The sequence below is a fragment of the Caretta caretta genome, chromosome 1 (assembly GCF_965140235.1).
Source record: "Caretta caretta isolate rCarCar2 chromosome 1, rCarCar1.hap1, whole genome shotgun sequence".
In the NCBI taxonomy this organism is placed as follows: domain Eukaryota; kingdom Metazoa; phylum Chordata; order Testudines; family Cheloniidae; genus Caretta; species Caretta caretta.
In genome coordinates this window covers 339,236,939-339,264,761 of record NC_134206.1, presented here as the reverse complement: position 1 = coordinate 339,264,761, position 27,823 = coordinate 339,236,939, and the positions used below count along the sequence as shown (strand labels likewise).

The window sequence follows — 27,823 nt, the reverse complement described above, 5'->3', positions numbered from 1 at the left end:
CTCTGACACACATTGGGACCTCTGGCTCATTGCTCCAAGACAAGCTGAAACAAAGCAATCAGCCGAATTTGCAAGATTGTGTGTAAATGTGTTTACCCTTTAAGAAGAAGCATTTGCATGGCAATAATAAATTCACTTCAGGCAGCATGTGCAGTTTAAACTGGTTAGTGCCTTATTAACTGGTCCATGCTCGGGGGTGGGGGTGGTGATTCTGGTAAGAAGCTGGGGTCGGAAATGGTACAATGCTTTTCTGCAAAAGTTGGCAGCTTGGAAAAGGAGCTGGGAGAGGGATTTCAACGGTCGCACAGCACGCCACGGAGAGTTCAGGTGCAAGCTAGGAGATTTTCTCATTGGAAATTGTTTCAAGGAGCAGTCTAACTAGCCAGGCACCAGATGTTTGTGAGTCGCAACAAAGAGCTGCAGTCAGAGCCTTTCAGTCTCCAGCCCCTTTTGTGAGAACATTTGTGGCTAGGGCTACTCCCTAATTAAGTTGAGCCTGGTGGAGAAGAGGCTGGGCGATCTGCATCCCTTTCAGCAATCTGAGTCTGAGCAAATCACTTGACTAGGGGCCCGATCCTGGGCGAATCAAAGGGAGTTTTGAATGACTCAGGAGCGGCAGGCTGGCTTTACAGAATGAAAAGAATGCTGGACGCTCATGATACGGAAGGAAGGATGGTTTTTGCAGCTAACGCACAGGACTGTGCGAAAAGACAGGGGTTCCACTCCTGGCTCTTCCACACACTCTCTGTGTGGCCTTGAGTGATACACTAAAAGCCAAGCTTTCAGGAGTTTGGGCCCACATGGTGTGACAGACAGCGTGTGAGTCTGCTGAACATGTTCCCACAATCCATCATGACGGTGCATGCAGCATAATTACACACAGACACACAGTTATAGTTGCTGTGCATGCAACTGTGCATCCGGTGTTCTGAAAATCTGGCTCTTTGTGCTTCTGATTCATCATCTGCATCCTGGGGAGAATGCCTCCTTCCCAGGACTGTCATGAGGCTGAATTAGTTAGGGCTGAATGCTTGCCCGGCTCGGCTTCCTTTGTGCCGCACAGAATGGGAGAGGAAACCTCCTGCAAGTCCCCAGCTGGGGACTCCCCTGTGTCCCTGCAAGGGGAGGTCCCCAGCAGGTGTAGAGACATCATCTGGCTCCTATGCCTCCCTCCCTGCAGACCCCAGTAGAGGGTGTGTGTTGGTGGTGGCAGGACTAGTATGTGGAGCCCCATGCACTCTGGCAACCCCCAGGCAGATTATGGTCCTGAGGGAAACAGTCAGCTGATGCAGTTTAGAGCAGTCCCCAGATTGCTTCCCCTTGAGCCCAAGACTAGATGGTGAATCAGGAGTTCCCTGACAGCCCCTTAGCCCTGGGCACAGCAGAGAATCTGGACTTGACATTTGTAAAGCGTGTTGTGATCCTTTGATGGAAGACACTGTGCTCTCACAGTATTAATTACCTTGCGGTAGCGTCTATTAACTGCGGTGTCAAGACACAGCAGAGTTTGGATGGCACTGCTGTCATACCCAGTAAACACATGGCTAGAACTTCCCACGGCTGGGAAACCCCACTTCATTCTCAGGCAGTTAAAGTCACTGTCTGAAATCACAGCACTTGCGGGGAGCGATAATGCCCCCAAATACACCGACTGCCATAACTGACTGCCTAATGACAGGGATCCACTCCACGTACTTCTGACCCACTCAGTTGAGTCTAGCTGAAAGCTTCAATGTCTTCTAAAGACCTTTTAAAAACCGTGATGCAGAAGTGTAATTCGTCCCGGGGTGAAATTTTATGGCCTATGTTGTGAAGGAGGCCAGAGCAGAGGTTATCAATATGGTCACTTCTGGCCTTAAAAATTAATGGGTGAAATCCCGGCTCCAGTGAAGTCAATGGGAGTTTGGCACCTAAATACTTGTGAGGATCTGGGCCACAGTATCTAGCAAATGGGGCTCTGCTCCCAAAGGAAGGCTCTACATCCTACCAAGACACCAATCAATAATAAGTCTCTTGATGTGACAGTGATGGTCCTGGATAGACGGGAATGAATAGAGAGATCACTCTTTTCCCTGATCCTTATATCTCTATTTTTCCTCTTCTTTTAAACCTCTGAAACCAGAAGCAGCTTATTTCTGCACAGAAATTCTCTCCTTGCCACTTGAACTCCCTTCCCCAAACCCTGACATGACCATACATTAGGGGTCTCCTTTTCAGAGCTGCTATGCACACACAACTCCCACTGGCTTCAAAGCATGCTCTATGGCCATGCCACCCTGAACGTGCCTGATCACCTCTGATTTCAAAGGCTAAGCAGGGTCAGGCCTGGTTAGTAGTTGGCGGGGAGCCCTCTCTTGGGAATACTAGAGGCTGTAGCTCTGAAAATCAGGCCACGGGGAGTTGTAGGTCTGTGTTTTGGGTAGAGGAGTGGCTCACAGGGAATCCACTCGGCTTTAGTGCCAAACCACAAATGCCTGTGGAGGAAATCCTACCCCATGTCTCCACCCGAACTCCAAGGCTCTTGTCAAGGTTCCTTCCCCACTCTGAACTCTAGGGTACAGAGGTGGGGACCTGCATGAAAGACCCGCTAAGCTTATTCTTACCCAGCTTAGGTTAAAAAATTCCTCAAGGTACAAACTTTGCCTTGTCCTTGAACCCTATGCTGCCACCACCAAGTGTGTTAAACAAAGAACAGGGAAAGAGCCCACTTGGAAACGTCTTCCCCCCAAAATATCCCCCCAAGCCCTACACCCCCTTTCCAGGGGAAGGCTTGATAAAAATCCTCACCAATTTGCATAGGTGAACACAGACCCAAACCCTTGGAGCTTAAGAACAACGAAAAATCAATCAGGATCTTAAAAGAAGAATTTTAATTAAAGAAAAAGTAAAAGAATCACCTCTGTAAAATCAGGATGGTAAATACCTTACAGGGTAATCAGATTCAAAACATAGAGAATTCCTCTAGGCAAAACCTTAAGTTAAAAAAGACACAAAAACAGGAATATACATTCCATTCAGCACAGCTTATTTACCAGCCATTTAAACAAAAGGAAATCTAACGCATTTCTAGCTAGATTACTTACTAACGTAACAGAAGTTCTGAAGAACATTCCTGACCTGGTCCCGGCAAAAGCATCACACAGACAGACATACCCTTTGTTTCCCCCCCTCCAGCTTTGAAAGTATCTTGTCTCCTCATTGGTCATTTTGGTCAGGTGCCAGTGAGGTTATCTTAGCTTCTTAACCCTTTACAGGTGAAAGGGTTTTGCCTCTGGCCAGGAGGGATTTTATAGTTCTGTACACAGAAAGGTGGTTACCCTTCCCTTTATATTTTTGACAGCTCTGATGCCCCATTTCTTGTCAAAGTGCTTTTCATCTGTATCTTACTGAGGTTGATACTATGCACCACAGAATCCTTTACGACGTGGTTATTCCATTTGTATATATGGCTACCCTTTAAGACCTGGATCCAGCAAAGCACATAAGCATGTGAGTATTCCTCTTTACTTCAATGGGGTTGCTCATGTGCTTAAAGTTAACCATGTGGTTACGTGCTTCACTGGTTCAGTGCATCATAGGACAGCAATGCTCTGCTCTGTGTGACTGCTGAGCTCCTGGAGGATGTTATATTAACAGCTCTGGAGACTGAATCCCTGGAAACCCTTTATGCACAGATCAGGGGCACAGCACAGCTGGCTGGCAATGCCAGCTTCCCCAGTGTTCCAGCAATACGCCCCAGATTCTGAGCAGCTTTAGGATCTACTCATGTTCTGGATGATCTGGCTGTGCATTTGTCGAGGCTAGGACAAGTGGCTCTGGTTAGGCTGGGGTTAGCGAACACATTTTAGAGACCTTTTCCCTAGGCTAGACACATATTAACACATTTCACCTTGATTTAGCTGGTGGGAGGAGCCTAGGGTTAATTTTTTTTAGCTAATCAAGGTGAAGGACTGGGGTGACCAATCCATTAACACATTAACTAATCCTGACCTATACTCAACTTCTTTTCCTAATCCAGACAAACCCTAAAAGAGGGGCCAAGCTCTACCTACTACTCAAACTAAACGTGATCGGAACCTTGTCACAGTTCGCTGAAAGGTTGGCTTTGCTTTTTGAACAGCTGTTCTCATGGAATTTCTGGCCAGATCAGAAGGAGAAAGTCCTGGGTCTCTCCAGACAAAAACCCATTCTCAGGGGATTCCCAGCCTAAATTGAAGAGGTCATGACAGGAATTATTCTGACCTGGCTGCTCATAACTGAACTAAACAAGGTCAGCCAATGACACTGTGGCTGCCATCCTGATTATCACTACAAAAGGTTTTTTTTCTCCTGCTGACAATAGCCCACCTTAATTAATTGGTCTCATTACAGTTGGTATGGTAACACCCATTTTTTCATGTTCTCTGTGTATATATATCTTCCTACTGTATTTTCCACTGCATGCATCTGATGAAATGGATTTTAGCCCATGAAAGCTTATGCCCAAATAAATTTGTTAGTCTCTAAGGTGCCACAAGTACTCTTTGTTTTTTTCTTTTTTTTAATAACCTAGAGGGATCTTCCACCTACATTTTGGTGTGTGTGTGTGAGAGGTTTAATGTGTTGAAGAGGGTGGGTCTGGGATACGCCAAAAGGATAAAAAGAATGACATTGCCAGGAAAACCTGGCTTTACGCCTGGTCTATCTCCTCTCTCCAACACTGAATGTTTTCAGAATTAAAACAAGCAGTGAAAAATCGGGTGCACTTTACTAGGCAAAACCTGCTATAGCTTGAAAATCAGACCATGCTATCGCCAAGCCCATCATCCAAAAAGCATAAAGGTTCAGCAATGGGAAAAGAAATAAGCACATCTAAGCACAAGAAGTCAGCAGGTAGCCCTTAATAGAGAGTTAAGAACAATGAATAATTTACTAGAGTAATGCCACTGAGACTTTGCTAGCCTTTCAAAGCCATATTTCCTGAAAATGTTCCCTCCCACTCCTCCATCACTTGTATACTGGAAAATTTTAATTCCTTCTTGTAATATAAAGATGTTTGCAATGATCTCAGCAAACACTGCTATTCCAAGAACAGACCAATTACCCACTGAGGCCAGTATCCTGTCTCTCTGAGATGCAGCCAGTGTTGGATGCTTTGGAGGAAAAGTACCTAACTGTGCAATGTTAGGGCTTGTCTCCACTTACTGGGGGATCGACACGTGGCGATCGATCCACCAGGGGTCAATTTAGTGGGTCTAGTGAAGACCCGCTAAATCGACCGCTGATCGCTCTCCTGTCGACTCCGGTACTCCACCCAAACGAGAAGTATAAGGTAAGTCAATGGGAGAGTTTCTCCCATCCACCCTGCATGGTGCAGACACCACAGTAAGTTGACCTAAGATACGTCAACTCCAGCTACATTATTCACGTAGCTGGAGTTGTGTAACTTAGGTCGACTTAGCCCCGTAGTCTAGACCTGCTCCTATACAGTGGAGAATTTTGCATATCCCATACCCCTGAAGGTATAATATAGCCTGTCTCCAGAGAAATTTCCTCCTGACCTTCAAGAGCTAGAGGTTGAAGCATGACAGTTTACATCCCTTCCCAAACTCGTTTATTCTTTCAATATTCACTATAGTAAATATGGATGTTCTTTAATCCATATAAATGTTTAATTCTTTATTCAATCTTGCTTAGTTCTTGGCCTCAGTGACATAGATGAGATGACCCTTCCCGCCCTATATTTCTATGATTCTGTATCATGTGGCAATAAGTTCCACAGTCTAACCAGACATTGAGTGAAACAGTGTTTTATTGTTTCAGAGTAGCAGCCGTGTTAGTCTGTATTCGCAAAAAGAAAAGGAGGACTTGTGGCACCTTAGGAGTACTTGTGGCACTTGTGGCATTCAGTGGAAATGCATCCGATGAAGTGAGCTGTAGCTCACGAAAGCTTATGCTCAAATAAATTGGTTAGTCTCTATAGTGTTTTATTGTATCTATTTAGAATTTGCCACCTTTCAGTTCCATTGACTGTCTCCTAGTTCTTGTATTTTGAGACAGAGTGAACAGAAGCTCCTGATCTGCCTTCGCATACCATTCAGTATTTTGTATACTTTTAGCAGTATTTTACACTTTGTGTTTGTTTATTCTGAGGGGCTGTCATTCCATCACCACAGGAAACTCAAGTTTTACCACTTAGTCAATGAACCTACCAACTTGACAATGCCTCTTTATGCCCTAAAGCAAAGAGGATCTCTATTTGTTCTGCAGTAAAAGAGCTCTTAATTAGGCTGTTGTTCCACGCCTGTTAATACCCCATTTTCTATCTGGATCTAGGGAAGTTCACTCTGCTCCTTGCTGTTCAGATAAGGCCAAGTGAGATCACACAGCAAGGTTGCTCCTTCTAAACAAAGTCTATTTATTGATTACTAGGATCATACTCTCAGTACACAGGCTATTTCTCTCTTAGGATACTGGCCAGACTTGACTATTTTGTGACATTCAGAACTACTGATTTCACATTTGCTATATGCTGTTAGGCACTAGGGATCAAATTCTGTTCTCAGTTACACTTGTGTAAATGTAGAATAAGTCTGTTGCAGTTACTCTGGATTTGCACTGGTGCTACTGGTATCAGAATTCGACCCAGTGTGGGGAAAAATCCAGTAAAATACAGAGAGCTTTGTGGATACCATATGCCAGGAAATGGCAATATTTTGGCAAAATATCTTATTGCTCGACTTCAGAGAACGGACACAACTGGAAACACTTTTCTGGCTGTCACAAGGAGAAGCTTTGTGCCACTACAAACTCAGCTGGGGCTTGGAGAGTTTCCTTTGCGATACTCCACATCTCTACCTTTTATTCTGTCCTCAGCGTCCTTCAAAGCCTGTTTCGCAACTACATTCCCTCTGGCTGAAGAAAGATTTTGGAGCACGGGGAAGTGGACACATCCAATGTTTTGTTGCCAGAGACTATCGAGCTAATCCAGAATAGTGCTGTCTCCCATTTAGCTACAGCAAAGCTACACAAAGTACATGTCATTCCTTCAAGGCCATTCTGTTTCCAGCTAGCAGTGGCTGTTATTGGGCCATATGGAAACACTTTGGCTGACTTTGTTAATCATTCACTCCCAAGCCTTTTCTGAGTTAATTGTTTGCTAAAACTATTAAAATGTATGTACTGAAGGACGCCTTTGGACTCTTAAAACAGTGGGAGCATCTCACCAGAACCACAGAGAGATGCCTATTGCTACTACAGTCACTCCAGCATGCACCATTCATTATCATACAGCCACAGGCTACGCACTTCTGCTTGATCAAATGCCGTTGGGAGTTCTTAGAACACACTGGAGATACAGCTGACTAAACTGAACAAATGCCACTCACAGACACGACGGTTTCCAAGTGGCGCTGTGGTTACCATGCTCTTCATATTCCAACTGCTATTCAACTTCAGAAAAATGCATAAAACGAAGAACCCCTTCCTCATAACTGGTATAAGTCACTGTAGCTCCACGGACTCCAACACAACTAGGCTAATTTATACCAGCTGAAGAACGGGCTCAAAATCTTTTCTTAGTTCTATCATGAATTCAATGCCAGGGAAAAGTGCCCAGCCTATTTAAATCCTGGGATGGTGGGCGAGGCCCATCAAAGCAATGAAAGACCAGCCCCCTCAGAAGAGGGAGGAGCCAAAGGACCTAAAATGGGTGACAGGAAATGAACCAGCAGGGACGGGGTGCATGCAACGCTAGAGACTGAAGTCTTCTGTTTACACGTGGAACAGGTACAGCATTGGTTTTGGAAGTGGAAGCTTGTCCAGAGCTGGAAGAACAACCTTAAGGTGTGACAAGGGCGTGAAATTTCCATGTCTATTGTGCCCTTGCCCTCTCTGCTGGAAATGCAAACAAGGGTACCAATTAGGGAGAATAGCAGTGAGGGCGGTTGTGATGTAAACACGTGTCAATCAGGAACTGTCTGAGATCATGACATTCACTTCATGCAGATCACTCAACAGTCATCAGGTAACGATTTTCAGTCCTTGCAGACCAGATCTGCATTTGAGCATGTAATTGGGAAGAGCATGGGAACTGGAGCATTGCCAGGAGTGGTGGCAGTGCCCTAAAAGCGGGGGGACCACAGGCAGCCGAATTGTGGCCCCGTCCCCATGCCATGCCACCCCCAAGGCCCCACCCCACCCTCATGCCGTACATTCCCCCCCGAGGCCCCGGCCTTGCACTGCCCCTTCTCCCCAAGGCCCCTCCCTTGCACCGCCCCTTCCCCAAAGACGCTGCCCCAGCACCACCTCTTCCCCTGAGGCCCCACCCCCCTGAGGCCTCACCCCATCGCTCACCCATACTTGTTCTGGAGCTCCTGGACATTGCCGGTGCTTAATTTGTGCCAGGGCTTGCCAAGGCTGAGCCCCGGCACCTCTGGGCTTGGCAGTTCAGAGCCCCGGCACCTCTGGGCTTGGCAGTTCAGAGCCCCGGCACCTCTGGGGTTGCCACGTCAGTTATGAAAGTAAAAACATGGCTTGAGCCCCAGCACTTATTTCATTACAAATGAAGCACTGCCCATTGCCAACCCTCCAAGCCAACTACTTACTCCAAATGTCAGTCAGAAAAACAGAGTGGGGTGGGAGGAAGAAGAAGATTCAGAGTGAATGCTAGTGTAACTGCACTTTGGCATTTCCAGTGATTCAAAGCATAAACAGGACGGGTTTAAAAGCACAGCCATATAGTCATATACAGTTCCATAGTGCACTAAGAGCTGCATTCCTATTTAACATCCCTGCACCCCGTCCCCACCCCGCACCCTAATCCATTTGATTCTCTGGGCCAGAGACTGAGCTCTGTTGCAACCCCAGTGATGTCAATGGAGTTATTCCAGATTTAAAATTGTGCAAATGATATCATCCTCTGCATGAATTTGCCTCTCTGACATCATCAGACCTGCTGACAAACCTAGTTAGGATTCCACAGACATCTCGCCGATGTACCCCAGCCATTCACTAGAAAGCTGGTTTTGACTGAATGCTAATGGACTCACGTGAGATCGGCTAGCGAGTGTGGATTACAGTTCCACTTGCACACACAATAAGCATGGAAAACTCTCGCAGGTGACATAATAGGAAACCATTACAGTCTCTCTTATATGACGAGCGAGGTTTTTATATGCATTTAATACACATTTCTTGGTTTCAGCTGGTTCCTCGCCACAATTTGCTGCCTGTGCATTTTCCGGAGAGATTTTTTTTCCCCATTGCAATTTTTCAATTTGTTCTTGGTCTTGGCATCACAGAGAAACTGAATGAGAAAGATCAAAAAAGCCATAAAGCTGCAGCCTTTCCTCCCTACATACTTTGCTTTACATTTACAGCTTCTCTGCAAAAAGTCCTACAAAGTGTTTCCCCCACTCCTCCTGCACTTGGAAAGCTTGAGACAACTTCTGCTCGCATGGAGAGGTGAATCAGATACCACAAGAGACTCCCAGGTGCCATGGTGGTGGGTGCAATGTGAAAAACCTAACTAGGCAGAACAAAAGTTGTGCCTCATTGAATCAACAGGGATCGCTCTAACCAGAGAGGTTTTCTGGCTTGGGCTTTTTACTGTGCCAGGGAAAGAGAGCTTTAAATAGCATTTGGGGATCCACAGTGCATCCTTGGCCCACCTAACTCATGCCTTCCTCCTGCCACGCTGCTCATATTAGGGGCAACACTAGCTGTCTGCATTCCCCCCAGTGGATGGGGTTTGCAAGCACTTTGCACCTCAACAGCACTGAGGAGGGTGACCAGATGTCCCGATTTTATAGGGACAGTCTCGATATTTGGGGCTTTGTCTTATATAGGTGCCTATTACCCTGCACCCCCATCCCGATTTTTCACGCTTGCTCTCTGGTCACCCGAACTCTGGGTTACGTCTGACAGACTCCACCGAGGAATCATCTAGCTTGCCCATTCCAGACCCCAAGATTTGTGATCCCTCCCACTAAGCCACAGAACTTCTCCCTCATGTTTCTAAGTCAGGCGGTATTACTGTCATGGTCATCATGGCTTTCACACAACACACAAAACTGCCCATTTGCCAAAGTAAAAACAACAATCTCAGCAAAAGCAATGCGAACTCCAAACTCTCAGCCAGTTTTCCTTGCTTACTGCCACTGCTCCGAGGAAAGGCTGGGAGGTACATGCGACCCAGCTTGCTGCCGTAGGGACGAGAGGACAGGAGGCAAGAAGGGTGAGGGCCGTGGCTGTAGCCAGCGCTAGCCTACTTTGGGGCTGAGCGGCAGACAAGACCACTCAGAGCCGCAGCAGGGAGAGAAGGGAAGACAAAACATGAGAGAACGAAGGCCTGACTCTCCCAAAGAGAACAAAAAGAAAAGAAGTACTTGTGGCACCTTAGAGACTAACAAATTAACAAACTAGTGCCACAAGTCCTCCTTTTCTTTTTGCGAATACAGACTAACATGGCTGCTACTCTGAAACCAAAGAGAACAGCACTGTTGCCTCAAGGTGCCAGGGTGTAGTCTCCTTTCTCTTGGATTCCTCAGGTTGATTCTCCCTCTCTATCATCCTTGCTTTTGCTTCAATCCTATCATAGGAAGCAGGCTGTGGCAGGGAGGTGCCCTGGAGGAGCAGTTTCTGCGGCTGACCTTGACCTTTGGAAGCAGATTCTAAGGACATGTCTCTATTGGGGGTTTGGCACCGATGTAGCTGTGTGAGTGCAAACCCCCTAATGTAGACGCACTGTAAACCATCACTTGCATGAATGTGGCTTACTCTGCACGTAACGATTTACCCCAGTGCAATGCATCTGCACTAGGAGTTCATAGGTGCATCTTTGGTGGCGTGGTCACTCCTTGTGTAAAACCCCCCCAACTGAGACAAGGGCTTGGTTAACTAATATATATTCTGATCTCCGCAGCATGAGTTCTGTTTTCCTACCGTGGACAACATTTCAGTTTATCATAACTAAAGAACTACTTGTGATCATCACCTACAAACTAATTTGCACGAAGAGGAGGAAGGTTGATTCTGCTGAAGCAGAGTGCATGGACAAATGGGGACTGAGAAATAGCTATCTGGCACAGAAACAACGCAGTAAGAAATGCAGAGCTCTTAATTTAGTGGAAGCATTTACATCTGCTAATGTGCTATTCAGTGTTCTGGGAGCTCAGCTGTGCATTGCCCCCTGGAAGCCAGGCTAGAATCTGCCCCTTTCTGATAGCTCACTGGTTCCCAGGTCGGAGGAATATTGTTAGCTGATGTTGCAGGCCAGTCTGCAGAGCAGTGCTGAAAGGTGTTCCTTTCTGCATTAGGTTGCACTGCTAAGGAATAAAGGCTGGGGGCATAACACCAGAAAATGGGAGTCTATATTGGAGAATGAGCTCAGGTGACCCAAACATTCCTTCCGAAGAAGTTCCAGGATGTTTAAGCTGATTTTATTAAAATTTCTTTGCCTAAATTATCAATGTGACTAGTCATTTTGGGTGCCCCCAGCTTTGGGTGTCCAATTTGAGACACCTCAGTGGGGCCTGATTTTCAGAAAGCGCTGAGCACCTCTTCCCTCCAAACCAGTCCCCTCTAAGGTGTCTTCAAGTTGGGCACTCAAAGAGGAGGTGCCCAGCTTGGCTCGTCACTTTTGAAAATGTAGGCCAAGCTTGTGCTTTAGAATAAAGCTGCCTGCAGGTAATGCCTTGACTTGCGGGGTTTTTCACAGCAGAGTTCCCTAACAAGTTACAGCGCAAGTGGGAATGCTTTCCTTCCCTTTCTTCAGGTGTGTGACGAAGCATTTTTACCATTGTTTGATTGATACGGGCCCTTAACCATTAAAATATCCACTCATCAAAGTTAATCTGGCTCCCTTAAATTTGCCATTTTGCTCCCTGAAACATGATGCTTTTTGTCCTGAGGGGGAGAAAGAAAACCCAAAACTCTACCAACCCCTTCCACTCTCACCCTTATTTATATGTCTCCAGCTCTCTTTACTTCTCTGATCATTTATGGCCTGAGCCAAAGTGCCACCAGATCAGGCCTTAGGGATGACTCCTGTGAACTACTGAGCATCCTCAACTCCAACTGAAGCCAATGGGGTTGAAGGTGCTCAGCATCTTGCAGGATCAGGCCATACGTTCCCACTTACGATGCTTTTGGAGGAACTGGGCCAAGCCAAGATGAATACAATATCTTAAGCTGCAGTATTTAACAGTGCTCAATTTTTCCCAGCACTATAGCACTTCAACAAAGTAGGGGCGAGTTCTGCATGTCAACTTTCTGTAGACACTCAGGCAGTGTTGGGAGAAACTCCTTATATCCTCCCCCACCATCCTTATACATCAGTGATATGATTCAGTGCCAGTGTTCAGCACCTTTTATGCTGCCCCTCAATCCGTAACATGAGAGGTGAGCACATCTCTTAGCAGCCTGGGAAAGAAGACACTTACCTTTCTTGGTTTCACTTTGTCATGGTAGTCGTACTGAAAAATGCCCTTGTAGCTAAGTCCTAACCACCAAGGAATTCCCTGCTTGTCCTAGGAGATAAAATAGAGGGAATGACATTGTATGGGAGGGGGATGCTCCGGACACTCCCTGGCAGGAGCTGCAGAAGCTACCTCAAAGTGTGTGTGGGGGGGGCACTGGGGCCCAAACCCTGGCCCCACCCCCGCACCGCCCCTTCCTCACAGGCCCCACCTCCATGTCGTCCCTTCTCCCCAGGTCCCCACCCTTGTACTGCCCCTTCCCCTAAGACTCCGCCCCAACGCTGCCTCTTCCCCCAAGGCTCCAACCCCATGCCACCTCTTCCCCCACAAGACCCCGTCCCCACTCACCTCTTCCCTTCAAGACCCCACCCCTGCTCGCTCCTCTCTGCTCCCTCTCTCCCGTTGCTTGCCCTTACAGCTGGTAAAAGGTGGGGGGGCTGTGGCCCCCGGTCCCCTCTGTTCAGGTGCCCCTGCTCCCTGGCCCAATATTCAAGGGAAGGATTCCTCTGTGTGTGAAAGGGATCATCCGGTACCATGCCAGAGGATCCGTGGGTCACAAAAAGCCCATGAACATGGAGAAGATCCCTGGCACTTTTATCTTGGGCATATAATAGTTTATGGAATGCACCAAATCGCATCTAATTACTAAAAAAACATCCCCATGGAAGGATCTCCTTGGGTCCCCCTTGCAATGATTCATCCTCTCTGCTGCCCCCCTTCCTGCAAATGTCTCAGTCTGAACACTGCTCTGTCTGGCCTTGGAGATTGGAGGGGGTGAAACCCAATAGCCCAGCTGACTTGGATTATGTGTGGGAACCCTGACATCAGTCGATAAAATGCAGCGCTAATGGGATCCGATGGCTACCAAGCGATAAGGTCTGACAGACTTGGACTCAAATGCTTTCCATCTGAGTGTGCCAGAAAACTATTTTATGGAGTAATGAGTGATATTTGATACAAGCTCTGTTTAGATTTAGTGAACTGCAACCCTCAGTGAAACGATTCCAATTTGCCAAGATGCTGAAGAAGGGCAGGGGGAAAAGATAGCAAAAACAAAAAACAAATTATGCGGCAAGGTGGAAAATGACTATACTAAGCAGCAACAAGGGAATCACGCCTCCTAACTGCAGTGGAGCCGTACCCTAGGTCTGATTCACAGGCCACCCAGTGTAATAGTTGCTAGCTGACAACTGACACACACTCACCAATCGAGAGGAGTTCACTGGAACAACCCTCAGTAGTACGCACTGTGCATAGCAGCAAGCATTTGCAGGTTTGGGCACCAAAACCCAAATCATTCCCTGCAACTTCCACCCACTGAAGTCAATGGAAGCTGGGTGTGCAGGAGACCCTGCCCTGTGACAAGGGATGGGCAAACCATTTCAGGTCAGCAAGATGTAGCCAACAGAGTCCTACTATCTGACTTGTGGCTGCCCTTCTCTGAATACAGGGTGTGGGAAGGTGGACGGGCCAGGGAGATCATATTTAGGGTATTTATTGTCAAACTGTATCTATTATATCATAAGTGTGCAAGAGACTTTGTAGATGTACAAGAAAGTAATGTCCTTGTACCTAAAACCAGGTAGGTCAGTACAGATAATGATGCGAGCCTTCAAAACTCCGTGGGTGCTGAACAGGGGGAAATGCTCCGGGGACAGCAAACGTAGCTTCCTTTTTTATGTTTATTGATATCACTTGTTAAAAACCTCCACTGCTGGGCAGGCCTGGAAGTGGTAGAGGCGAGATCATGAGTCCACCTTGGTGGCGGATTGCTAAACAAATGGGGTGAGCCTGGAAGAGGAATTTAATGAGGGAGAATCCCAGCATGAAATCCAGTCAGAAGACTGCAAGCTGGAGTCAATTGCTCCAGCCCTAGTGGAGGGGATGCTGGAATTTTATCTTGAAGAACAGGATTTTCCTCTACTGAACTGTATTTACCAAACAGTCACTGAATAGTTGAAACAAAGTTTATCTTAACAAAGGAAGTGAAACAGTACTTTCAGGAAAGTGCAGTGTAAACAGAGGCCAGAATTTTTGTCACCATCATCAGTTTAATTCAGTAAATGCCCTTTGTCGGTGGCACATACCTTTACTGCATAATAATGGACTCCATACGTTGGGAGGGATTCTACAATGCTCATGTAACTGCAGAATGAAACATAAGAAGAATAACAAGACTGAGGAGTGGGGTTCTCCCGAAAAAGCATCTGCTTAAAAAAAAGAAGTTACTAGACAGGAGACATAGTTATGTGCAGAATTTACAGCCCAGTGTAGACTATCTCCTAGCAAACAAAGGTCGCTCCCCAGCATTGTCCTTCCAACTTACTTTACAATTGCTTGGCCTCTTGTCTGACCACTCAGTTTCTTGTAATGCTCGATGACTCTGTCCTCGCTGCAAAGGGAGACATAGAATCTTGTTATTTTTATCTCAGCTCAATAAACAGAAAAGATTTCAATAGGGGAACAGGCATTTCTGTTACCTACGGCTACCAGCCTGGGAAACTAAGAGGGTGTGTAACAGAGACTACCCAGAATGGGACTGTATTCAGCCCCAGAGAAAAGGAAGCCAATGTAGAATACAAGATGGGATTGCAAAGAGAAAAGTTTCTGGATGGTGCTAGTTTTGTTAAGGGACATGGGATCGACTCCCACAGACTTTCTTCTCTGTGCCTCAGTCTCCTCCTCGTTGGGTTTTGTTTTGTTTACAAGAATGCAAGTTTTGTCTCGAGACAAACTGTGGCCCTGTGTTCCCCTTGCAGGCCTGAAGGAGCCTCTTGGCCAGCTGAGCTACTGACACTCACAGCAGGCTGGGTCCCGAGCCTTCAGGAGCACACCTCAGTCCTCATTGCTACCGTACAGAGGACAAAACCATGTATGGGAGTCAGCTTCACTACAGAGAGCAGACTTGAGGCTTGTTATTACTCAGGGCCAATCTCTTAGCATCCACAGAGCTACAGAGTAAGCCAGACTTGTAACTCCATCCTTAACTGCCTGTATTGTCCCCCACTAGTGAAGCGGATATGGATCACAGAAGGTCATAGAACCAGGGTGATGTGAGCTTTAGTATGAGTATGAGCGGCACTCTCAAGGGCAAATTATAGACCACATTTGGATCTCAGTGACATGGGTCTCCTTTGATTTCAATGAAAAGTCACTCCTGATTTACACCCATGTAACAGAACAGCCCAGCCCGATTACCCTCTCAAACTGGTTTTATATTGGTGTAGCTCCAGTGGGCCAGCCTGATTCTCTCACCTGCATCAGTGTAAATCAGGAATAATGTCAAAGAAGTCACTTGAATTACACCAGTGTAAACCGGTCTGAGAGGAGAATCAGGTCCTCAGGTGTAAATTGGAACCTCCTGGCCTTTGTGCCTTTTCACTGAGGGGAAGATTCTCTGCTGTGCTTTTGGTATGTCTACACTGCAGTTAGACACCCACAGCTGTGGGCTGCAGATCCACCTCGCAGGGTCCCAGAGCCCGCGCTCCACCTGAGCCTGAATGGCTATACCACAATTAAACAGCCCTGCAAGCCAGAGTCAGCTGGCACGGGCCAGAGGTGGGGTTTCAATTGCAATGTAGACATACCCTCAGACGCACAGCACAGAACTCATAGCCCAGGAGGAGGCTAACGTGTCTTTCAGCCAACTTTGTGCCCTCCCAGTCCTGGGCTGCTCTAGGGGCTACATAAGCCTCTGGCATAACTCAGCCAGCCTTGGAGGCCTGTCTTAAGTTATGGCAGCCTCCCTGCAAGCCACAGCACTGTCTGGAAATTCTGCAGAGCTGCATGCTGCGGCCCTGTCCCCAGCACACACCCCTATTCAGAGTTTGCAATAGAGTTATCAGTATGCAGCCCTATGGCTGTGCACCAGTGAGTAGGGTTGCCACCTTTCTAATTGCTGGTAACCGGACCCCCCATGGCCCTGCCCCCAAGGACCCGCCTCTTCCCCCAAGGCCTGGCTCCAGGCCCCACCCCTGACTGCCTTCCCCCCAAACGCTGTCCCTATTGCTCGCTTCTCTCCCCCCCTCTCCCACATTGCTCGCTGCAAGTTGGAGGCAGCCTCAGCTGAGCAGGGGCTGGCTTAGGTTAATGACCCAATGGCAGTGCCTCCCCCTTCCCTGCGGTAACTGGACTTTTGGTTCAGTTCCCATTTAGGGTTGCCGGGTCCCCTTTTTGACTAGACTTTCCGGTCAAAAACCTGGCACCTAGCAACCTTAAACGGCACCCGGACACAGAAGCCAAAAACCAGACTGTCTGGGTAAAACCTGGATAGGTGGCAACCCCACAGTGCCTGCCCTGAGGGAATCCTCCCCCCAGCAGGAACTGAATCTTCTGAAGCCCCTTTATGCTTCTCCTGTCCTTTTATGTGGTGTAAACAGCCAGGTTGGGGTGAAGTGGGGTGGGTGATGAACTCACCCCAAGTGCTTAGAGACCCCGGCCCTGGAGGCTTTGTGGAAATCTTTGCAAAACATTTCACTTAGCAACAGTTCTGCTTGCATAACAGTGTCTTCTCCTCTCTGTATTTCTTTCCCCTTGTGTTTATTATTGCACCAGAACCATGCACGTGGAGACAGGATCTTTGTTGGAAAGGCGCTCACCTACCCCTGCAGTGCAGAGCTCAGCTGAAACCATAACCCCCTGTCTGTGACATCACAACGGCAGTGACCATGAGATGGTCAAGTTCAGGATCCTGACACAGGGAAGAAAGGAGAGCAGCAGAATACGGACCCTGGACTTCAGAAAAGCAGACTGTGACTCCCTCAGGGAGCTGATGGGCAAGATCACCTGGGAGAATAACATGAGGGGGAAAGGAGTCCAGGAGAGCTGGCTGTATTTTAAAGAATCCTTATTGAGGTTACAGAGACAAACCATCCCGATGTGTAGAAAGAATAGTAAATATGGCAGGCGACTGGCTTGGCTTAATAGTGAAATCCTTGCTGATCTTAAATACAAAAAAGAAGCTTACAGGAAGTAGAAGATTGGTCAAATGACCAGGGATGAGTATAAAAATATTGCTCGGGCATGCAGGAGTGAAATCAGGAAGGCCAAATCACACCTGGAGTTGCAGCTAGTAAGAGATGTTAAGAGTAACAAGAAGGGTTTCTTCAGGTATGTTGGCAATAAGAAGAAAGTCAAGGAAAGTGTGGGCCCCTTACTGAATGAGGGAGGCAACCTCGTGACAGAGGATGTGGAAAAAGCTAATGTACTCAATGCTTTTTTTGCCTCTGTCTTCACGAACAAGGTCAGCTCCCAGACTACTGCACTGGGCAGCACAGCATGGGGAGGAGGTGACCAGCCCTCTGTAAAGAAAGAAGTGGTTCGGGACTATTTAGAAAAGCTGGACGTGCACAAGTCCATGGGGCCGGATGCGCTGCATCTGAGAGTGCTAAAGGAGTTGGCGGATGTGATTGCAGAGCCACTGGCCATTATCTTTGAAAACTCATGGCGATCGGGGGAGGTCCCGGACGACTGGAAAAAGGCTAATGTAGTGCCCATCTTTAAAAAAGAGAAGAAGGAGGATCCTGGGAACTTTAGGCCAGTCAGCCTCACCTCAGTCCCTGGAAAAATCATGGAGCAGGTCCTCAAGGAATCAATTCTGAAGCACTTAGAGGAGAGGAAAGTGATCAGGAACAGTCAGCATGGATTCACCAATGGCAAGTCATGCCTGACTAATCTAATTGCCATCTATGACGAGATAACTGGCTCTGTGGATGAAGGGAAAGCAGTGGACGTGTTGTTCCTTGACTTTAGCAAAGCTTTTGACACGGTTTCCCACAGTATTCTTGCCAGCAAGTTAAAGAAGTATGGGCTGGATGAATGGACTATAAGGTGGATAGAAAGCTGGCTAGATCGTCGGGCTCAACGGCTAGTGATCGTAAATACAATCCATGTCTAGTTGGCAGCCAGTATCAAGTGGAGTGCCCAAGGGTCGGTCCTGGGGCCGGTTTTGTTCAATATCTTCATAAATGATCGGGAGGATGGTGTGGATTGCACCCTCAGCAAGTTTGCAGATGACACTAAACGGGGAGGAGAGGTAGATATGCTGGAGGGTAGGGATAGGATACAGAGGGACCTAGACAAATTGGAGGATTGGGCCAAAAGAAATCTGATGAGGTTCAACAAGGACAAGTGCAGAGTCCTGCACTTAGGACAGAAGAATCCCATGCACCGCTACAGACTAGGGACCGAATGGCTAGGCAGCAGTTCTGCAGAAAAGGACCTAGGGGTTACAGTGGACGAGAAGCTGGATATGAGTTAACAGTGTGCCCTTGTTACCAAGAAGGCCAATGACATTTTGGAATGTATAAGTAGGGGCATTGCCAGCAGATCGAGGGACGTGATTGTTCCCTTCTATTCGACATTGGTGAGGCCTCATCTGGAGTACTGTGTCCAGTTTTGGGCCCCACACTACAAGAAGGATGTGGAAAAATTGGAAAGAGTCCAGCGGAGGGCAACAAAAATGATTACGGGACTGGAACACATGAGTTATGAGGAGAGGCTGAGGGAACTGGGGATGTTTAGTCTATGGAAGAGGAGAATAAGGGGGGATTTGATAGCTGCTTTCAACTACCTGAAAGGGGGTTCCAAAGAGGATGGCTCTAGACTGTTCTCAGTGGTAGCAGATGACAGAACAAGGAGTAATGGTCTCAAGTTGCAGTGGGGGAGATTTAGGTTGGATATTAGGTAAAACTTTTTCACTAGGAGGGTGGTGAAACACTGGAATGCGTTACCTAGGGAGGTGGTGGAATCTCCTTCCTTAGAAGTTTTTAAGGTCAGGCTTGACAAAGCCCTGGCTGGGATGATTTAATTGGGGATCGATCCTGCTTTGAGCAGGGGGTTGGACTAGATGACCTTCTGAGGTCCCTTCCAACCCTGATTCAATGATTCAATTAGCTGCCATGCAGAGGACAGATCACTGTGACACCTTAAACAGGTGGGGAATCAGAAGCTTGAACGAAGGAGGTGAAGACCCTGTTTTCATATAAATCATCCCTAATTTGGTCACCCAAGGAGGGCTCCCCCAGCCAGCAAGCCCAGAATCCTTAGGCAGGCTCCCGAACCAGTAATCTGGATGGCTGATGTAATATGGGAGCATGTTACTGGCACTTTGCCGTCACAGAACATTTCAAAAAATAACAAAAGGGAAGGCGGAAAAACAAAGACAAACAAGCAGACAATGGGGGAAAAGGGGTAGGATCATTTCTAAGGAGAAGATTTTTCAAGTCCGCTGCTCTTTAACATCCCTGCCATTGGTTTGTGTGCAAGTGACTTACTTTCCTCATTTATTCCCTCAGGCTATGTCTACATAGGCACTTTTGTCGCTAAATTTGTCGCTCAGAAGTGTGAAAAAACACCCTCCTGAACAGCAAACGTTTTAGTGATGAAAAGCGCCAGTGTGGACTTTGTCGGCAGGAGCCGCGCTCCGGTTGATGAAGCTACCGTCCCGCGTTGGGGGTGGTCTTATTTTGGGGCTGGGAAAGCTCTCTCCCGGCGATGAAGAGCAGCCGCAGAGCGCACCTGACAATGGTGTGTCTGCAGTGGCACAGCTGTGCTGTTGTAAGGGGCGCTGTGTCGATGTAGCCTTAGGTGTGATTCCCCCTCTAATCCTGCCGAAATAACAGGTAAATAAAAAAAGCCTGTAAACATCAGTCAGCAATGGGCACGAGGGGGGTGGGTCTCAGAGCCCGGGCTCCTTCCCCATCCCAAACCTCTACAATGCTACTTTTAGCCCCGCAGCCCCAGCCCCTGCTAGCCCAAGTCAGCAGACCTGGGTCCTGAGACTTGGTGCTGCGGGTTTTTTTATTGCAGTGTAGACATACCCAACGTGCACTGCAGTGAGGTCGCCTGCAAAGGGTGCTGCTGTTTGGGCAGGGAAAGGAGTGCGTTCGCTCTCCTGACAAATGTCGGAGAGTAAATGTCACATACAGAAAGTGATAGCCTTAGCTTCAATAGCCTAAGAGCCAAATTCTGGCCTTGCATTCGTGCAGGTGGCTCCCACTGAAATCATGTGTGTCATCTGAAGGCAGAATCTGGCCCTTACCATGTAATAGTCACAGACAAGATTAACGTCTGGAACAATCATTGAGTTACATGACTACACAAATGCTGGACGGTCTCCAGGCTACATCATTCCCGCTGATAAAGAAGAACAAAGAGGACTTATAGTCCTTTGAAATGTCCTTGTAAGCCCGGTATTACTTAGGGGCCTGATTTGCCTCTGCTTCAGATAGATCAGGAGTGACTACACAGAAATCAATGGAGTTACCCCAGTGTGTCGCATGAGAGCAGAACCAGCCTGCTGCGTGCTGCTTTGCTTTGGTTTTTGTTCTTTGTAGTTCAAATCCATCCCTGATGTTAACTTCATTCACTTCACTCCCACGGCTGGACATATCCTCCTATCTGTGTATTGCCCTGTGCAATGCCTCTGAGTTTTGTTTGCTTTTGTTACAAATTATTAAAATACATAAAATAACGGAATGTTTCTTACATCATTTCCCCCTGGGCGTGGAAGCTAATCAATGGCACATTTTCCTGAAAAGCAAAGCCCTGTCTTTAGAGAGCCTCCTCAAAAGGCAGTATGGTCCCTGGCTGAGGCACTAGAGTAGGAGTCAGAAGGCCTGCATTCTATTCCTGGCTCTGACTCAGCCTGCTGGTTGAACTCTGCCAAATCACGTCATCGCCCCGTGCCTCAGTTTCCCCAGCAGTAAAATGCTTGGCGATCTACAGAAGAAATGTGATATATAAGAGTATTATTCCTCCTTCCTTCAGTTCTCTCTCTTTTGCACCAGATAATAAAACCTGGATTACACTGATGCCATGAAAGTATACTGCCTTACAGACTCCTCTTTCACATAACGTATTTTTTGCATCTTCTTTTTCATTACCACTGCCACATGCAAGATATAATCAGACACAGGGGCTAATTTCTGTCTCCAGTTTTGCTACAAGGGGGTCACCTCAACATGTGCCAGTGAAAACAAACAAAGTCATTCACTCAACAGGACAAGCCTTAGCAGGGTTAACACAAATTCTCATCTATCCTTTCAGCTGCTCATCTTTTAGCTAACTGTTACTGACAGCTAGGCAAGTGCTGGGGCATTGGCTGGGAACACCTGCTGGTATCACGGTTACAACACTGACTCCAGATTGTCGCCATGTCAGTGACATATAAGCTCAGACATAGCACATGACAGTGACAAGCAGCCACTTAACAAAGTGACTAATGCTTTGGTATTGATGAAATAACATGAAGCTGAAGTCTGCTTGTCAGCTACTAAACATCTCCTATGAATGCTACAGAAGAACCATTTATGTGAATGATATCCTGCAGGAAAGATCTTATAAGCATGAAGATCAAGAATTCCCTTGGCCCTCGCAGCTTATAGAAATAGAAAGTAGGCAACTTGTAAGCAAGCATCGGGCCAGAATTCCAAAAGAGCTCGGGGCCAGATTTCCAAGTGCTAAGCTCCCAAAATCAGGGCCAGACTTTCAAAAGTATTCAGCTCCCATCATGCTGAGCTGTTCTTAATAGCTGATCGCTTCTTTCTGGTGCCTCACTGAAAATCTGGCCCATAGTTCTTCCATTGCTATCAGTGCTTTATAGATTTCAACTCTATATCCTGCTGAATACCTACATTCAGGGATGGATTAAGGTGGAGGAACTATAAACCCATGTTTAGGGCTCCAGCTTCTGTGGTTGCATGGTGAGACCAGAATCTCCACATTCATTTTAAAAAATCATCGCGCTAGCCCTCATGAATGCAAAGAAAAGCTTGCAAATGTAACCCACAACTGATGCCTGCCTGAGTCTGCAGAGAGCCTGAAACAACAGCTCCAAGAGATGTGAATTGCCCCATTCATCTTTACTCTGAAGTCTGCTGCCACCACAAGGAGGGGTGGGGCCATGGTGTGGGGGCAGGGCAACAGCATGGGGACAGTGCCATGAAAGTCTGTGTAGATTATGCCTAAGATCCCAGACTAACTTAATTCAGTCCTGCCTACACTTAAATGTCCAGCACTTGTCACACTTGTGTCTCTATACCTATTCCAATTTAAATTCAGTGAGAGCTGTAGGGGGTTTGCTGCCACTACAGCTGAGAGGTGTGACACCCAGTGCTGGCAGACAAATTCACCTTAGCTCAGCTAAAAATAGCAACATGGATGTTGAGGCACAGCTGATGGCTCGGGCTACCCACCCAAGCCCACTTGACTCCCTGGGTCTGAGCTCGGGGGGTTAGCCCCAGCCAATGCCACAACACCCACACTACTATTTGCAGTGCGCTAGCTCAAGCTGACTTAGTGCAATTCTATCTACCTGTGCTGGGAATCACACCTCCGAAATACAGTGCAAACACACCCAAGGTGATCGGCACTTCTCAAGGTTTGGCCCAGAGGAAGAATATACATGGGCACAATTACTAAAGTAGTGGCAGCTATGTAAAGGTGCCAAACTTTTAGTTTCTGTTCATACTGAGTTCACATGTAGCTGCATTATTATATACGGGTGAAGCTAGAAGTGGTCATATAAAAATCTGCAGTGGGTGAATATACACATACAACCAACATAGCTCTTTTGAGTCTTACCAATGCGGTTATAACTTTATAATAATTTTAGTTCGTTTTTAGGACATGAAAAATAAGTCAACAAAAGCAATTGAAAGAGCACTTTCAACATTGCCTTGTAATGCTGGAAACGCACACAGCATAGCCCTGTGCTAACGCAGGAGAACCCAAGCATGAAACTGATTGCAAATGGCAAAGAGAAGTGTGAAATCTACTTTCTCCGTAAAATCTCAGTCAGAAACCAAAAGCAGGGGCACAGCAGAAATGTCAAAAAGTAAATTGGAGTTAAAAATTCTTTCTGTTTAGATCATCTGCCGTTTGACCAATATTTCAGAGAAGTGACTGTGGGCCTGATTTCCCGTCAGAGGTTACAGTAGGTGGGTGAACATTTGGAGGACAAAAAACTGTCATTAAAAATAATGAACAGTACATGTGATAAAGTTGTGTAAGTACTTGGTCAGTGAAGTGAAACCAGGATCACAAGGGATTCTAATGGCTAAAATCACTTGGTTTATTACCCTATCGAAAAAAATGAACTTTTTAAACCTGGAACCTGTTCCTACATCCCTTTAACCTGGAGCCTGTTCTTGTATCCCTTATTCCTATGACTTTAACTTACTTGTGCGAGGACTCCCATTAACTTACATTTGACTGTGAGGAAGGATTTGTCTTTTGCTAATTGCTGTAAATCACAGTATTTTAAACAGATTATCTGGCTTGACCAGCGTGACTCAATCTAAATTCCAGACCAAGGGAGTGTGCATAGGAGGAAATAGGTTACCAGGCCTTTGTTGTTAAAGTCTCTGCTCTTGCACTGAGCCAGGAGTTTGGCAAGATCTGGGTGCGGGGTGGGGGAGAGAAGAGAGCTCAGTGACTGACTGTGTGTGTACAGGGGAAAAAGCAAAATCCATGGCTGGACCAAAATCCAATGGACTGGGGAAAGCTGGGACCCAGGGCTCTGAGCTGGTGGATTGAGGGACGATGATGATCAGGCTTGGCGAGGATGGGCAATGGACTCTGGAGTGGTGAATAAGCTGTCCAGTTTCCTCTGGGAAAGGAAAGAGACCCGACCAAGAGGCAGAATGTGTGGGTGTATTGGAGGGTAGGTCAGGTCTCACCCTGAAGAGGAGACCAAACTCTTGGCCAAAGGAAACAGTAGGCTCCTCAGCTGTTCCCTCCCCCACGCTTCACACATGAGCCCAGCCAGCCCGTGAAAGAAGCAGTGGGTGGTGGGCATCTTCGGCTACATGTTTCAGGTTTTCAAAAAGGTTCAGTGTGCTGGGTCAGACACAGAAGTACTGGCAATCTGCCAGTGCCCCAGCCTACGTTTCTGAATTACAGCCTGGGACTCTTCCAACCTCTTCCGAAGAGCTCAGAAAGTGCTTAGCAGCTTTGCAGATTAGCTCTTGTTCAGCTGTGCACCAGTTGCAGCTAATTCCGGTGATGTAGCCCCACTAAGAGAAATGGATAGGATCTCCCGGGGATCATAGATCAGAAAACGAAATCCGAATTCCCTTCCATCATCAAATGACCAGGCTGCAGAAACTAAAGGAGTAGCAGATAAGAGAACTATCCTCCCACCGCCAGGCTTGGGGAGCCCGATTCTTTAAGGACAAACATGAAAGAATCACAAACAGAAAAGTAAATCAATCCATCGCCCCATGCTCAAACGGCCTTTCCTCAAACTAATCCCTATCTGCACTGCTGAAAAGGCTGGGAGAGGCAGACAAAGAAGCTTTGGTGGTGGTGGGGTGAGCGGTAGATGGGGTGCTGTGTCTACCGCTCGCCCCACGCCAACAGATTTTGTTTTCAATGCAATAACAGGAGGAGGAAAACGTAATGCAGCACTTAGCACCTACATAGTGCTTAATATGTTCCGAGCGCTGGATCTGAATGCAGCCTTCTACAAATGGACAGCCCCTGCCTATACAGGAGGAGAATCAGACCCTTTGGAGTTGGTTAGTCCATGCAAACAGGATTTGCAGAATCAGGCCCAATGATTCCTTCTTGCTTCTGGGTTCAATCCTGCTCACCTTCCCCACACCAGCAGTCCCCCAGGGCCCCACTCTCCACTGCTTTGCACCCTGTGTAGCCATTTACACTTGTGCAAAAAGAGCGTAAGGTGGGTATAAGATGCTACCGTACCAAACTGGAGCACTCTACAGCCACGTTGCACAGGTGCAAATAGCTGCATAAGGTACATGTGGAGAATCAGGCCTACTGACTTCAGTGGTAAGGCACTGCATGATTTGCATGAGTAAAGCAAGCAGCATTTGGGTCTCAAATCTCTCCCTTCAGGCTGGGGAGTAGTATTGTACCTATCTGACAGATGCGGAAACTGAGGCACAGAGCGGTTAAAGTGACTTGCCCAAGATCACACTGTAAGTTAATGGCAGAGCCAGGACTAGAGCTCAGGAGGTCCTGGATTTCAGATCTGTTCGCTGGTAGCTAGCCGGGGCTGACTCACAATGGGTGAGACAATTACATGGATAGATAGGTTACCAGTAAGCAAGGGAAGGGTGCTCCTTCAGGGCTTGCGTTGGAAGGGCTGGAAGCTTCTTCAAGTCGGTCTTTACAATTTCATTGCTGAAAGAGAGAGAGTTGAAAAGGGGGATCAGACTACAAGAAACCACCACAATATCTGATATGACCCAACCCAGCTGGCTGGCTGCTATGGCTCTGCATCTGTTCCTCCTTAACGAAATGCACTGGGCTCTCCTTTCTTCCCTTTCTTTCCTTCAAAGGCAGAGTAGTAATTTTTTCCTCCAGTACCACACTCGGAGCAGAGCTGTCCCAGCTGGCTACATTTGTTCATCTCATATAATCGCCTCAAAATATAAATACCCCCCCAATGGTACAATTTCACTGAGCAGCCCTGTGGGTAAATGCATATGGAAAGAGGAGCAGGGGGGAGAAATGGCTGCACAAGGCACCTTAGTTAAAACAATTCCCGTCTGGTGCAAAATGTCGCATTTTGTTGTCATAGCAACACAGGTTGCTTGTTAGCACATCACCACGGTGATCCACTCTTTGCACTGGTTCCTCACTGATCAGGGGCCCATTTGCGGCCTATGTCCTATTATTCAAAACCCTCCTTGGGATTGGACCCAGCCACCTGAGAGAGTGGCTCCCCCTCCACGACCTCCTCTGGTGGCTGTGTCCCACGGAAACAATGAAACTGCAGACCAATAGGGGGAAGCGGGTGAGCACGGGTGATGAAGGGATTGCAAGAACTGGAGCTCAGCTGTGGAACTTACTTTTATAGAATCACAGCAATCCCTCCCCCCAAATAAATAAGCATGTTAAAAATATTCTATAAACCAATCAGGCTGCTTCCGCTTCTCCTACAGGCTGGGAAGGAAAAACAGAGAGCGAGAGCGCAAACACTTGTTATTTTGATTTCTATTTTTATATGTAAAAGCCACTCAGATACAATGGTAACAGGGGCAATATAAGACAGTCTGCGTGATGTGAAACGCCAGAGTTAAAACACTCACCGACTTCCCTCTTAACAGCAATTTTTCCTTCCTCAATAAAATGCGAGTTTGCCATACCCTCTCCTCCCCAAATATCATTTTCTGTATGATTATTTAAAGTTGCTCCTCCTTCTGTTGTGGGTTCTTGATACTCATAGAAGCCTCTAATGCACAGACACAAACACTTTTCTTTGAAGTTAATTGGCGTGCTGTTGAAAGGTGTCGGGCCGACAGCCTTGGAGACCGAAACCCTCTACCCCCCTGCAAAACAGGTACAGAGTAGGCAACAATAGCACAGCCAATGTCATTCACTCCCTGTGGCCCATTCAGTCTTCGGCCTCATTGCTGAGTTATGTGGATGCTTCTCCATTGAGATATGGACTGAAACCACATTTCACTGAAGCTCATTTCACACAGGCTAAATCATAGCCATTTGTTGAGGACTTTCAGTCCCTATGAAGATGGGCTGGGCTCACATCCATGACACAGAAGGGGGAAAAAAGAACAAACACTAGGACACTAATCGATGGTAAGATAGCAAGAAACCTCCCCTTGAGTAATAACTAGGGATCTTACCCTTCGTCACGCTGGTGTAAGTCTGGAGTCTATTTAAGTCAATAGAGTTACACTGGTGTAAAACCAGTGTAAATGAGATCAGAATTGGCTAGAAGAAAGGTGCTAAGTTAATATACAGTAATAATTTGTGATTAGTTAGTAAGGAAAAATGATGGTGGTATTTAGAAGCCATTCAGAACAGGTAAGAAACTTCACTCTGGAGCCTGGTGACCATCACAGGTGAAGTGATTTGCTAATGAACTATCTCTGGTGAAAGAAGAGATTGTGATGCAACTGACACCACTTTAGACATGTTTCAGAGTAGCAGCTGTGTTAGTCTGTATCCGCAAAAAGAAAAGGAGGACTTGTGGCACCTTAGAGACTAACAAACTCAAATTGAGCATAAGCTTTTGTGAGTTACAGCTCACTTCATCGGATGCATCGGATGCAAGCATTTTGCCACAGCATTTCTCCACTCACATACCACAATGATAGACACTGCTTAAGAACCTAGATGGATATGTCCAGACTATAGTTTGTGGTCATGTTTTAACTCATGTTAATCTCAGATACCAATGTCAGATGACTTTTGGCAAATGCAGACCTTTTACGGGCTACCATTGTCTTCTACCCTATCATTCAGTTGTCAATCCTTCTTAAGAACAAATGTTCAAAAATCATTCTGGTGTTTTACTTCTGCAGGACACACATATCTGCACAAGTTTGAGATGTTGCTCTATTCAGCATTATCCGCTGATCTGACCTCTATGC

The 27,823-nt window shown here is 46.9% G+C and overlaps 1 protein-coding gene across 13 annotated transcripts in view; it reads right to left on the bottom strand.

Moving 5' to 3' along the window:
- FRMD4A (FERM domain containing 4A) overlaps nt 1-27,823 on the bottom strand; it is a 557,138-nt gene that overhangs the window by 54,687 nt on the left and 474,628 nt on the right. For all 13 annotated transcript variants that reach the window (XM_048836550.2, XM_048836553.2, XM_048836548.2 and 10 more), the window contains 4 exons: nt 25,524-25,607; nt 14,785-14,850; nt 14,546-14,603; nt 12,423-12,509 (listed from right to left, as the gene is read on the bottom strand). In XM_048836550.2, the coding sequence (XP_048692507.2) occupies nt 12,423-12,509; nt 14,546-14,603; nt 14,785-14,850; nt 25,524-25,607 (295 nt within the window). The remainder of the gene's footprint in view (nt 1-12,422; nt 12,510-14,545; nt 14,604-14,784; nt 14,851-25,523; nt 25,608-27,823) is intronic.